The 14,020-nt window shown below is 40.3% G+C and overlaps 1 protein-coding gene across 2 annotated transcripts; it reads right to left on the reverse strand.

Moving 5' to 3' along the window:
• Window positions 1-8,005: 8,005 nt before the first annotated feature.
• Window positions 8,006-13,800, reverse strand: FAM200C (family with sequence similarity 200 member C). 2 transcript variants are annotated; one of them, XM_055561487.1, is made up of 4 exons: window positions 13,363-13,800; window positions 12,454-12,531; window positions 11,636-11,677; window positions 8,006-10,443 (listed from the first exon to the last, which is right to left on the reverse strand). In XM_055561487.1, exon 4 carries the CDS (start codon window positions 10,392-10,394, stop codon window positions 8,610-8,612), a length of 1,785 nt encoding a protein of 594 aa, XP_055417462.1. In that variant the 5' UTR covers window positions 10,395-10,443; window positions 11,636-11,677; window positions 12,454-12,531; window positions 13,363-13,800; the 3' UTR covers window positions 8,006-8,609. The 2 variants fall into 2 exon arrangements, with proteins under 2 accessions (XP_055417462.1, XP_055417470.1); XM_055561495.1 differs by lacking the exon at window positions 11,636-11,677.
• Between the last annotated feature and the right edge of the window lie 220 nt (window positions 13,801-14,020).

Raw genomic sequence — 14,020 nt, forward strand, 5'->3', positions numbered from 1 at the left:
TTCACAGTCCAACTCTCACATCCATACATGACCACTGGAAAAACCATAGCCTTGACTAGACGGACCTTTGTTGGCAAAGTAATGTCTCTGCTTTTCAACATTGACTTCAGTTCAGTTCAGTTCAGTTGCTCAGTCATGTCCTACTCTTTGCAACCCCATGAACAGCAGCACGCCAGGCCTCCCTGTCCATCACCATTCCCCGGAGTTCACTCAACATCAAATTAATGTCTGCAATAATCTAATCTGCAGAGATTTTGATGATCTTGCCATTTCACAGATCATCAAATTTGTCCCCCTCACTGATGACTTACAGAAGGATCTGATAAGAACACAGAAGAAACTACTTTAGATGCCTTAGTAAAATGCATATGAGTCAGAGAGTGGAAGATAAACCTCATAAAAATTCAGGGACTCATCCACATTGGTGAAGTTTCTAATGTGCTAATGGTCTGGAGTATGTTGCAATAGTCTATTGCTTTTTTAAAAAATTATCTTAAAAAAATAAATTAAAATAAATAAATAAATAAACAAGAAGCAAAAAATTGTCTTTTTTTAGTTGAAATATATTTTGACATAACATTGTAAATTGGGACTTGCCTGGCAGTCCAGTGGTTAAGACTTTGCCTTCCGATGCAATCAATCCCTGGTGGGGGAGCTAAGATTCAATATGTCTCTAGGCCAAAAACCAAAACATAAAACAGAAACATTAACAAATTCAATAAAGACTTTAAAAATGTTCTACATTTTAAAAAAAATCTTAAAAAAATAACTATCAGTTTAAGGCTTACAACATGCTGATCTGACACATTTATAAATTATGATTGCCATTGTAGTGATGTTAGCACCTCTGTCCTGTCACATAATTATCATTTCCTTTTGGCGGTGCAATAATTAAGATCGAGTTGCTTAACAAGCTGATGATTGTAACACAACACTGCTGCCTGTATTGCACTAGTCCTTACAAGGGACCTCTCTTGCCACTACAACAGAGGCACAATGCTTGATGGGCCTTTTTGGCTTTTGGAGGCAACATACAGCACATTTAGGTGTTATTCTGACCCACAACATGGCCAGGTTGAGTGGAGACCTGAGCGCCAGAACGTTCTGCAACAAGCCCATGCTGTAGTGCTTGCTACTCCGCCACCTAAGACCCAGCAGATCCAGCAACACCGGAATGTGGCAAATAAGGCTTCTGTGTGGGTTCTTTGGTAAATGCCAGTAGGGGAATGGAAGCATAGACCCTGAGGATTTTGGAGCAAGTCCACACCTTCTCTTTTTTTCACACCCTCTTTTGAAGATTGCTATTCTCCTTTTGAGAAATAGATCTTGGTTTGCTACTAGGCCCTGTCAGAAGTGAACATCTGACCATGGGATTGGGTGCTGTGTGATCTAGCAAGTCATAAATTGGAGTGTGCACAGCTGTTATCTCCCGTGAGCTGACTAGAGATCAGGCGGATTGGGAAGGCATAATAAGCAAGTTGCTTGAAGAGGTAACCCAGCTCCTGTGACAATTACTCTTCCTGAAAGCCTTCCTTTCCTCTCAGTCTGTAACTCCTGGCCGCGTGGGGAGTTCCTTAGGACTAGCTGACTAGGAGGAAGTAATTTAGGTCTGGTTTACAGTTTATTTTGCCCAATATGCTAGAATCAGCTGGTTGCTGAAAAAACTTCTGTAGCAGTACAATTCCAATCAGGTATGTCTATGAAAGATTCTACTGAAGGGAATCTTCTCAGGGAGCAGAATTTTGAGCAGTACATTTGATTGTCTATGCTGTCTAAATTGAGCATAATCCAGAAGTATGGATCTAAACTCTAGTATTCAAGGTCAGTTACTCATTTTTTTTTTTTAATATTTATTTATTTGGCTGCACCTGGTCTTAGTTGTAGCACACAGAATCTTTAGTTTTGGCATGTGGCATCTAGTCCCCTGACCAGGAATTGAACCCAGGTCCCCTGCATAGGGCTTCCCTGGTGGCTCAGATGGTAAAGAGTCTGCCTGCAATGTGGGAGACCTGGGTTCAATCCCTGGGTCAGGAAGATCCCCTGGAGAAGGAAATCGCTACCCATTCCAGTGTTCTTGCCTGGAAAATCCCATGGACAGAGGAGCCTTGCAGGCTACAGTCCATGGGATTGCAAAGAGTCAGACAAGACTGAGCGACTTCACTTTCTTTCCTTTTTTTCACCCCTGCGTTGGAAGCATGGAGTCTTAGCCACTGGACCACCTGGGAAGTCTCACTCATGGTATGATGGATGGTGAGGGTCTTGGAAAGAAAAGACCTAGAAGACAAGTGACAAAAGGGTCTGTGGGTGAGATATATGGAAGGACCTCTCAGTGGACAGAGTTGAAGGTAATTGTGCTCTGGGAGAATGTTCACCAAAGGACTGTGCAAACATGAGAATACACTCTGAAGACATACAACTACGGGGAACACAATTAACCAAAGCCCTAGCTGCTGCCCTCTGATGCACACCACTGCACCTGGGCTGGTTCACACTTCCCATGAGCTGTTCCCAGCAAGTGACTGAGAGAGGCAGGGATACTCAGTTCAGTTCAGTTGCTCAGTCGTGTCTGACTCTTTGTGACCTTATGGACTGCAGCACGCCAGGCTTCCCTGTCCATCACCAACTCCTGGAGCTTACTCAAACTCATGTCCATTGAGTTGGTGATGCCATCCAACCATCTCATCCTCTGTTGTCCCCTTCTCCTCCCACCTCCAATCTTTCCCAGCATCAGGGTCTTTTCCAATGAGTTAGTTCTTTGCATCAGGTTGGAGTTTCAGCTTCAGCATCAGTCCTTCCAATGAATATTCAGGGTTGATTTCCTTTTGGATGGACTGGCTGGATCTTCTTGCAGTCCAAGGGACTCTCAAGAATCTTCTCCAACACCACAGTTCAAAAGCATCAATTCTTCTGTGCTCAGCTTCCTTTGTAGTCCAACTCTCACATCCATACATGACTACTGGAAAAACCAGAGATTTGACTAGATGGACCTTTGTTGGTAATGTCTCTGCTTTTTAATATGCTGTGTAGGTTGGTCATAGCTTTTCTCCCAAGGAGCAAGCATCTTTCAATTTCATGGCTGCAGTCACCATCTGCAGTGATTTTGGAGCCCCCCCCCCCCCCCCCAAATAAAGTCTCTCACTGTTTCCATTGTTTCCACATCTATTTGCTATGAAGTGATGGGACTGGATGCCATGACCTTAGTTTTCTGAATATTGAGTTTTAAGCCAGCTTTTTCACTCTCCTCTTTCACTTTAATCGACAGCAGGCCTATTCCTGTGACAGCTGCCTTTGGCTCGAGGACTTTGTATTGGCCTTGCTGAACCTACATTAATGAAGAGGAAGCTCTCAGTAATCAAGAGGACAAGATGATTACTTTGCAGTGATTAGTCAGCCTTTCTCCAATCATCCTAATCCCCATGGGCCACGTACAGCAATGGCCACATTGGCAAGAATGGAGGCTCAACAACATGGATCTCCCTCCTCCCTGTCCCACTGAGTGCCTGAGCTGCCAATTGCAGAGACCAATACTTAGCCCCAAACATGGGCACCTGGTGATAGACTTATTACATTAGATTCCTTCTATCATGGAAGAGGCAGCTGCTTAGTCTCACTGGAAAAAGACACACCATCTGGATGTAGCTTCGTCTTCAGCGCCTCTGCCAGCCTTATTGTGTCGTTGTATCCTGCACCACACTGAACCTTATCAAGCAGCAGCAAAGAAGTGTGTGTTAATCTGCTTGGGCTGCCATAAGAAAATACCATAGACTGACTGGCTTAACCAACAGAAACTCCTCAGTTATGCAGGCCAACAAATCCGAGATCAAGGTGTGGCAAGATAGGTTTCATTCTGACCTTTCTTGGCTGTAGGAGGCTGCCACCTTTCTGTGTGCCCACATGACTTTTGTGCACCAGAGATACAGAGCCAAGACTATCATAAAGGCATTAATCCCGTTGGGCCAGGCTTCCACCCTCATGACTTCATCTAAACCTAACTTACCTCCCAAAGGCCACATCTTCAAATATTATGCATTGGGGGTTATGACTTCACCATATGAATTTGGGAGTGGACACAGACATTCATAACAGAGTGTGGCAACAGATTGACACCTATGGAATTTATTGGTCTTGTCATGTACTTGATCACTCAGAAGCACCTAGTCTGTTAGAATGACAGAATGATCTACTTAATACTGTTACTTGCAATGGAAAAAACAAATCTAAAAGCTAAGGTTCTTATAGGATGCAATTATGCTTTGTATTGGTCACCAATGAATATACTTTTTTTTATCCACCAAGCCAGAATACATTAGTCTGGGAATCAGGGGGTGAACACCTGAGAATTCACAGAATTTTTGCTTCCCATTGCTGTGACTGGGGCTCCCTTGGTTCCCAAGGGAGGAATGTCTTCACCAAGGGACCTAACAGTGTTTCTACTGAATTGGGAGTTCAGACTGCTACTGACCTTATTTGGCTTGTGCTGTTGGGTAATGCCAGTGGGCCTGAAATTGGTCTCCTCAAGGCATGGCATATCCTGATGAATAGTGTTGTTTTGTAACCATGTATCTGAGGAGTTTTAGGGTAGTTTGTTTTATTTATTTTAGTGTTTATTGTAACAGTGAGATAGATGATTTATACCTGGAGATGATTTATAACTTCTTTTTTGCCCACTCAAGCCCACACAAAAAAGTTGGTTGTTGGGGCTAGTTTTTAGGCAACAGAATAATTAAATGGCACTGTTACTAAATGTGAGGAGTTAAGACTTCTGTTTCCTCATTCTAGGGAGAAGGTAAAGCATCTTTATTTGTACAGAGGACAGTTACATCTTACAAGAACCACAAAGCTATGTTCATTGTATAGAGATTCAATTATGGATAGAAGGATGAGCAGCCAAAAAGATGGCCTGTGCTGGTTACTAAGTTACTGTCTTTCAACTTCAAACCCACCCTCTCTACTTCCTGTCATTTGCTTTGTCATGCTGGGGCTGGGATCTCGCAAAGTACACTTCTTTATCATCCAGCTTTCTGTTAGGCCCTGTAAATAAGGGGTAAACAAGAGACATGGTAGCAATCTAGAGGAAGGACCAGGGACTTGCTCCTTCCTCTTTTGCTTCCTACTGCTGACGACATCATCTGTGCAGCGATTCTTCACCCTGGCAGTGAGAGTTAGTTTAGGAGCAACAGTTGGTTTAGGTTTTCAGTGTTTTCTGGAGCCAGCCTCATCATACATGCTTAGAGACAGCACCCATTCTTAAGACTTTTGAGCTCCTAAGACATTAATACCAGTCAGGGCCTCTTCCTCAGACACCTGAGCCTCATTTTCAAGGGACCCCTCAATTCAAGCTTGTGTCTTAATAATGTCAGCCTCTTGTTTATTAGCCCTATTAATGCTAGCTGTTTCGTGCATTTATTATCTCTGTGACACCTCAGTATCCCCTTTTGCCTTTCCAGTTATCTAGTAGCAGGTCAGTGATTCTTCATTGTAGATACTATTTAAAAATGGGTACAGTTTCTGTTCTTACTGGACTCTGTTGGGTACAGGGACACCTATACATTTATATAAACAGATAACTATAGCAAAATGTTAACAGTTTTTGAATCTAGAAAATAACCATATGGGTGTCCACTGTATTACTCATCCAACTTTTTGGTATGTTTGAGACTTTTCATAATACAGCATTAGAGATAAAGGTCTCTTTCTTACCAGAATAAAAGAGTAAACCTGATAAAGGGTGAAAGTGTCCAAAATTCTAGGTTACGTCTTTTGTTAGTAGAAGGAAATGATACATAAGAACTGTGATTGCTCCAGAAACCAAGCTGATGCCATTACCAAAAAGAAAAAAAAAAAAAAAACAAAAAGTCTACTTTTCTATTTATATCTAGGAAAGGGTCTACTGTCATACCATCAAAATTCAAAAATTAAGCAGATGAAATATGACCTCTGTAGAAAAAAAAGAAAAGGTTTCCTAGGGAAAACTTGTCCAATTGTTTCATCTTATAGGGGACAAGTAAGAGTTGTCCAAAATTGATAGTAAAATTAATGGAGTAAAAACTTTCCTATTCGCCATTCATAAAAGTAAGACTGGAAACCAAGTATATGAAGTAAGTCTCTCGGTTGCATGTGACAGGAAACTGCAGAAGAGGGAATCAGTTTATAGAACTAAAAAGTTAAAAAAGTATAATGCATTTAGGTGCGGAAACAACGTTGTAAGGAACCTCTTTCCTTTTCTTGGCTTTGTCTCTGCTGGCTCCACCCTCTGGCAGGGAAGTTGACAACTGGAAGCTCCAGACTCACACCCCTTTTCTAAAGATGTTGAAAATCAGATATTTGGGGAAATTGTAATGAGAGTAAGTTTGCTTTTAACCAATCATCCACTAAGAGTGACATCTGCTGGTTATAAAATTATGTCTTTATACTTTATACATCTTGACTTTTTGCAATTATCAATGACATCATATTGTGAAAATATAAGAAAAACAATTATTTCTTCCTTGGAAGAAAAAGAAACAACATATAGGACTTAAACCTGCCAATATATGTACCACTAAAGATTTTTTAAATTAAAAAAAGAAATTCAAGTTTTCATTTTCGCAGACACTGCAGTCTCTTTCATTTGATCAGAGGAAAATGAACTGTTCTAGAATTTAAAAAAGAATGAAGAACTTGGTTAGCCGTTGCCTTTAGAATGTCCTTTGGATTTTTGTTACAGAGCAGAAATTAATGAATTTAGTCTAAGAGAAAATTCTAGTGGACTAATGGCTGGCTATCACAAGTCATTTGCTTTTGGCACTTCATCCTAATCTTGCTATTGTATTGTTAAGTCCCAGGCTTCATTCATGCCTTTGCTCCCATCCCTACTTCCTTCCTATCTTTAGATATGCATACATATTAAACTCCATATATACTCTTCCAGATTTTTTCCTGTATTAGCTTTGGAAATTTCTCCCACTGCTCTTGATGTTAGATTATACTAGGAAAAATTAGGACTTATATTTTCTAACTAAAATTTTTATAGAAAAGAAGGGGTGTATTTATATTCATTGATAAAGCATTTTGGTGGATAAAGTTTAGTTTTGTGTAGGAAATATAAATTTTAATTTGCATACTCAAGTGGCATCTAAATTTGATAGACTTCATTCCCCTTCAAGTTAAAAAAATTTTTTTCAAAAATGCTGATTACCCACCTTATAAACTTTGTGGACACCCCTGATTCTTTCCATGTGAGAAATTCCTAGAGGGAAAAAAATCTTCAAAGGGCTATGAAGAATCAATTTATGAAATAAAATTAATACTGCCATGACAAAAAACTGGAAGTAGTAGGAGATGGATGCTTTATAAATTCAGTCCTTACATATTATCTAGAGGAGTCAATATATAACTTCTGACTCTTATAAGTCAAAACTGGCACATGTGTATTTGGTGTAACATATTACTTAGATATTTTGGGGGGACTATAAATTGTTAAAACAGCAACTGTTAAGGTAACTGGGTAGGAAGGGGACTGTGGCTTTTCATTATATGACTCATTTCTTCTCCAGCCTTGAGCATACAGTGCTTGGATAAAACTGTATGATTTTATTTTTGAAATAAAAATCCTAGTTTCTTTACATTTACAAACAAATCTAGCCAAATTATCAAACAGGAAAGTATATAAACCTAGAGTTCCACGGGGACTTTTTTTTGGTGGCCTTGAATTACTACAGTGACTTCATGTTAATTTCTCTATTATATTTTGATCTATTCAAAAGTTTTAATCTTAGAAAAATACATATAGCATAAGGTATAAAATAAGTGAAGAAACTGGGGCAAAGGAAAACTAAGTGTAGGAAAAATAAGATGAGGTGAGAGGGCCAAAGAATCCATCGGAACCGTCTGGAAAGCTGGTTGAGAATGAAGCTCCTTGGCCCAGGCCAGTTAAATTAGAATTTCTTGAACAGGGCTCTAGGATCTCCTCTTTAGCTGCCCCAAAGACTTGGAGTCTAGATGTAACTTAAAAGAAGACAAGGAATGACTACCAAGATATCAGGATGTTTATTAGTGTCATGGAATTTAGAGCACAGAACCAGAGGAATGGACATTGAGACTAACTCCAAATAATACATTTAAAAATAAATCTTATATTAACTAGGATCATCCTTTCTTTCACTATAACATTTCATAATCCTCTTCTGATAACGTTACGTCCCTAAAACAACCCTCAAGCACATGGGAGGACTCAGTATGTCATTTCATCCTTTGACTTTGACTTTTAATGTGAGATGGTGTGTTCTGGGAGGTCTTCTCTTTTCTCTTGGCTCTATTCATAGCCTATTATACCAAGTAGCTTGGATATTCCAGTGCTTGGGTGTCTTTTTTATATGTATCACATCAAAAGGTTAAACAGATACTTAGAAGAATCCTACGTATTAGTAGCACTTAATCTTTTCTGCTGCTTGTGCTCTTATTCTCAAAACATATTTTAACGTCTCACATGAAAATCGAAAGTTAAAAATGCTAAACTTTCTAAAACATAGGATTTGGTATATCATAAATATAAAAGAGAGAGAATTATAGCTTAATTTTACAGTGGACTTAAGAATATGTTAAAAATTATACACAAAAAGTTTGTCATTTTACAGTGACTTCTGCTGGAGCTGTAGTTTTTGTTCAATGATATCTGAGAAACGAGGAACTTTTTTTGAAATAGCCACACGGATGTCATCCCTCATATTCAAGCAGCTTCTGGACTTTGTTTTAAAATGCAAAAGTGATGAAAATCCCAACTCACAAAGGTATGTAGTTGCAAATGGTATAAGGATTTCTAGCGCTGTCTTTGCCAGGCTGGGAAACACTGTGAATTGAGCACACCAGAAATCCTCAAGCTTCATTGTCTCAAATTCCATTAGGATTTGGCCACTAGCTCGTAATTCAGCAAGATCATTTTTCACTAAATAACCATCATCGACAAAGTCCAGATTAAAAAGAAATGGATCCAGTATCCATTTACTTGCCTCATCAAGATCTCCAACAGAGAAATAGCCATGGAAGAAGCTGCTCAGCTGTTGCAGGTGTAGTGTTATTTCAGCTGCGATGCATAAAGCTTCATTATCAGAAACAACAATTTCTTCAAGAAAAGGAAAGTTGGTAAAATTTCTTTTCTCAATCCGCTTTAGCCAAAATGGAAACTTCCTAACAAAGGCAGACAACTTCTCTCTAGCTGATACTGTGTTCATTCCAGTCCTTTGCATAGATGCACTAAGTTCATTTAGGTGTTTGAATAAATCTGCAAGGTATGCGAGGTGAATTTTAAACTCTTTGTTTTCAAAGCCATCAACTAAATTGCTGCTTTGGTGGTGAAGAAACTGATTTATTTCTTCATGCATTTCAAAAATATGAGTAAGTATCTGGCCTCGGGAAAGCCACCTCATTTCAGTATGGAAAAGGAGAACACTATACTCTATTCCAATTTCTTCAAAAAAAGCCTGAAACAGGCGATGATTTGGAGCTCGCCCTTTGATAAAATTTATTACCCTCACCACAGTAAAAAGAGCATCCCTCAGTTTTGTAGGCAATGTCTTTGTGACAAGTGTATGAGGGTTCAGTAAACAATGTGTGATCACGATATGAGGTACCTCTTTTTTCACACAGCAAACAAACTCTGAATTTTCTCCTAGCATAGAAGAGGCACCGTCAGTACAAACAGAGCCGCATACATCGAGTGCTATCTTATGTTTCAAAAAGAAGTCTCTGAACAGGTTAAACACATCTTTTCCCTTCATTGTTAACTGCAGTGGTTCACAGAACAGGAATTCTTCTACAATCTCTCTCTCTCTTATGTATCGCACAAATGCCATCAGCTGACTGCAGTCATCCATGTCTGTTGTCTCCGCAAGCTGAATACCCACTTTAAGAGGACTGGCTTTGATATCTTCTAGAACTTGCTGTAAGATATCCTGGCTCATTTCATCAATTCTAGAATGGATGACATCATCTGATAAGGGTACCTGCTGAAGCTTCTTTTGTGCATCTGGTCCCAAAACTATTTGTGCTATTTCCAGTGCACAAGGTTTCACTAATTTTTCAGCTATTGTATGAGGATTCTTCTCTTTGGCACATAAATATGCAAACTGATATGATGCCTGTAGTAAGGCATCTTCCTGAGATGCAACTCCAAATGTTTTCAGGGTTTCACTCTGATCAGCTGGCACTGGCACATGTTTCAGGCTGCTGAGATCATGCCCACCTATACCACCATGCTGTCTGTTAAAATGGTCAGACAGTTTTGATGGTCGGAGGTCAGCATTTGAAAATACCGAGTTACACAACACACACTGTGGGCGCTGAGTTCCATCAATCTCTGTCATACAGGTGAACCAGTAACGAACATAGTCATCGTCCCATTTGCGTTTCTTCGACATGGCACGCCAAACTTCTCACGCAGTATTCCACAGATGTTGAAGACTTTTGCTTGGAAGTAAAATATAACCCAGACATTAAAAACCAGTGGCTAACTGAATTAAAACAAAGCCACTTTTCATGCCATCCCGTCATCTGTGTACATGTCAATAAATATCCTGTAACATGTCAGTTCAAAGTAAGCCATGACAATATGACAACTTAAATCGAGCAAACTCACAGCTAAAGCCTTGGAACAAACACCTTGCCAGCAAGTTATATATGAGAGATTAGGGCTTATGCAAATTGTGAATACCCTGAAAGTTCTCTACTGGTGAGATGCAGTTATGGCTTACTTTGTTTTCAATGATGTATATTCCAAACAAATCTGGTACGTTTTGTATCCCCAGAAAAGGCATCTCACTGTCATCCCTCCCTTCCATCCTATGCTAGAGATGCATGCACACCCCCAGTTATAAACTAGTGAATGGAGAAGGAAGTCGTCACTAAATACTCTAAGGGCAGATTCTGATATGGTGGCTAGTTCTTTCTAATATATAAGGATTTAAATCAAATAGTCTGTAAAACTATTTGATCCTTGAGTGGCTTTGACTCCAACCTAAGCAGAGAATTTCAAACAGGTCTGACTAAGCCACGTGTGACCCAGAAGCAGGATACGCACTATCAGTCCGTGATTCATACTGTCATATAAAAAAGCAAAACAAGTGGCTCAGGAGAAACACAACTATTCTTGTTATTGAAATTTCAGAAAAAGTCTTCTCATAGAAGAAAAGCCTTAATTATAGTAGGAAAGGGTGTAGAAGGCAGGTTTTCTTTAGTTTACTAAATAAATGGAGGAATCATCTAAGTCTCTTGCTAAAATACATATTCTTGGACCCTACACTCAGATATTCTAATCCCCTAGCTCTGGAGTAGGGGCCCCAAATATGTACTCTAAATAAAGTGTTTTAGATAATTTTTCTGAATAGTACCCAGAAAAGAAATCTCTTAACGAGGTTGCCTAGCACAATCACTGGGAGCACTTCTGAAAGAAAACATGTCCCTGTACCACCTCGGAACTAATACATCATCATTCTCCAGAAGTAGGACAAGAGAATTTAAAATACAGTTGTCCAGGTGATTCTGATACATATCCAAGTACACAGACAGATTTAGAGGAATGAAGACATCCTCAGGCCAGTTCCTAGCCTTATAGATATTCTAGGTTGCTAAGTAAACACTAAATGCTTTAAGACCCATTTACCTTTTCTGAGTTGATGACAACTTCCTATGAAAGCTGAGGGACCTAAAAAGAAAAATATGTTTTTCTTTTTCTCTTTTCCCTCCTGAGCAATGAGTAATGGTATAATCCACAAGTAGGCTCAAATATGCCTTAGAAAACAATTCTGTCTCCCATATAAATGATTCCCAAAGTTCTGTACCACAGAATATGGCTGAAATAATGTAACAGGGGTACACTGAAATCCAAATACCCACTTTAGCCATAAGAAAATCACAGTAAGTAAGTAAGCCAAGAATATTTACTTAAAGCCCTAGCTTGCTAGAGGCTCTGCCAAGAATAACAAGTTGTAAATTGTGCTTCTATGTAACTAGCAAGTTGATCTACCATATGGTTGCTATTGACCAGTTTAAAATTGAAAGATGTCTGCCAGTCGGTAAAGACCGAGTTGATCTTAAGCTTTCTTTTGTCAAGTGAGGAGATCATGGGCAGACTGTGTTTAGAACCTCTCCTAACTGATAACAGAATTATGAGATGAACATAAAAAAATGCTTATCTTTCTGTATATTGTTATGTATACTTTGGGGGTACAGAGAAAGTGGTGGAGAAAGCTTTACTTCAAATGATTTTCTTTACTTCAGGTTTATTTCTAATGACTTCCAACTAGAAATTATAGGATGAGTTAAGAGTACATTCCTATCCATTCTATGCTACTCACATATATTTTGATTGAAGATTTACCTGTTTGGAACAAGAGAATTTTTAGAAAAATTCTTCTCCCTCCCCCTCAAAAAGGGAGAATAGGTAGCAAGAAGTTTTAAGATCCTCAAAGATGAACTTACCGCCCAAGAGGCTTTCTTGTGTTATAGAATCTCACAATTCTCACTTGTTCCTTTGTGGTATTTAGCAATCACAATACCCTAAAATATGTAAACATTAAAAAAAGCATCATCTTATTAAGGAATTATTATTAACTGAAACTGTGATCATGGTATGGTTGTGTTTTTTAAAAGTCTTCATCATTAGAAACACAGACTTAATTATTTACTGGTGGAATGATGTCTGGGCTCTCTGAAATACAGTACTTCAGCACACACACGCAATGCAGGTAGAAATAGAAAAGGACTGGTCTTGAGTTGGCTGGATGATGGACACACATCATTACACCGTACTCACTCTATGTATGCTGGAAATTTCCCATAATAAACAGTAAAATAAACAAAAAGGCTTACTTACTAAGATAGACAGAATTAGTTTTCAGAAAGATTTTTGAGAATTTGCTGAAAGCCATCTGAAGATGCAGAATGAAAGAACAGATGCAACAGAGTAAAATGTTTTGCAAGTTTCTGAAGGGCAGATACGAAACAGAATCACAATTGAGACAAAAATCAGTCAGTTACAAGTAAACATTCATACAACAGAAACACCCGGGGAAGGCTAAAACATCTGTGTCAGCAGTAACAACACCCAAGTGCGGCAGTAAACCTTAAACACCAAACCAAACACAATCAGACTTCTACCTGGTCTCTGCCTATGCCAGTCCATGGTAGGTGCTGGTATCCAGGGAGGAAGAAGATTGAAGATTCACTATCTTTACGTTATTAAAAGCAAAAACCAGGAGAGAAGGTACGGGAATGCAATAGCCGAGCAAATGCTCCAGAGGCAAACGCCTGGGATGCTGGCTTTGTCACTTAGAGGCTGGGACCTGTCCAAGCTTCAATGCCTCAACTGGGGATGACAATAGTACCTACCTTATAGGGCTGTTGGGAGGTTTAATTATGAGCGTGCAAGTAAACGACATGGGCTCGTAACTGGTAAGGCTTGGTGTATTATAAAGGACGGAGCATTTAGGAGGCTGCCCGGGCGAGCTAAGGACGCCGGTGGCGCGGGAAGAAGACTGCTCGGTCTCCAGCCGACGGCTCCGAGACACAGGCGCAGGCCCAAGGGATGCTCGGGCTTGTTTTAGGCGCCCGTATCGGGCTCCACTTCCCTCTCCGCTCAGGCTGGGGCTCAGCCTCCGGGAGCTGGAACCAGTCTAGGCGGCGGCTTCTCGGGTGCGACCCCAGAACAGGACCCTACGGGGCGCGGTGTGATAGCTGCGGCCGCAGGGTCCCCCGCTCCTACCGCGCCGGGCTCCATCCGGGTTCTCCTGGAGCCTTCCCGCCCGCAGACAGGGCGAGGCGAATCCTCGCACGCAGGCGCATTGGCAAACAGCTAGGCGCCCCCGCCCCCCTCCACCCCCTCCCCGCCGCCTCCAGGAAGGAGCTCGCGCGCTGGTTCTGTTTTCAGGCTGTGTACGTGGAGCTGGGAATTTTCTGCATGTTCTGTCTGCAGTGAAGATGTATCGTAGAATCTCAGGGACGAAAAGCACTGTAAAGCCACATGCCACATAGTTCTACTTTTTAACAT

This window comes from Bubalus kerabau, chromosome 1 (genome assembly GCF_029407905.1).
Source record: "Bubalus kerabau isolate K-KA32 ecotype Philippines breed swamp buffalo chromosome 1, PCC_UOA_SB_1v2, whole genome shotgun sequence".
Taxonomy (NCBI): Eukaryota; Metazoa; Chordata; class Mammalia; order Artiodactyla; family Bovidae; genus Bubalus; species Bubalus kerabau.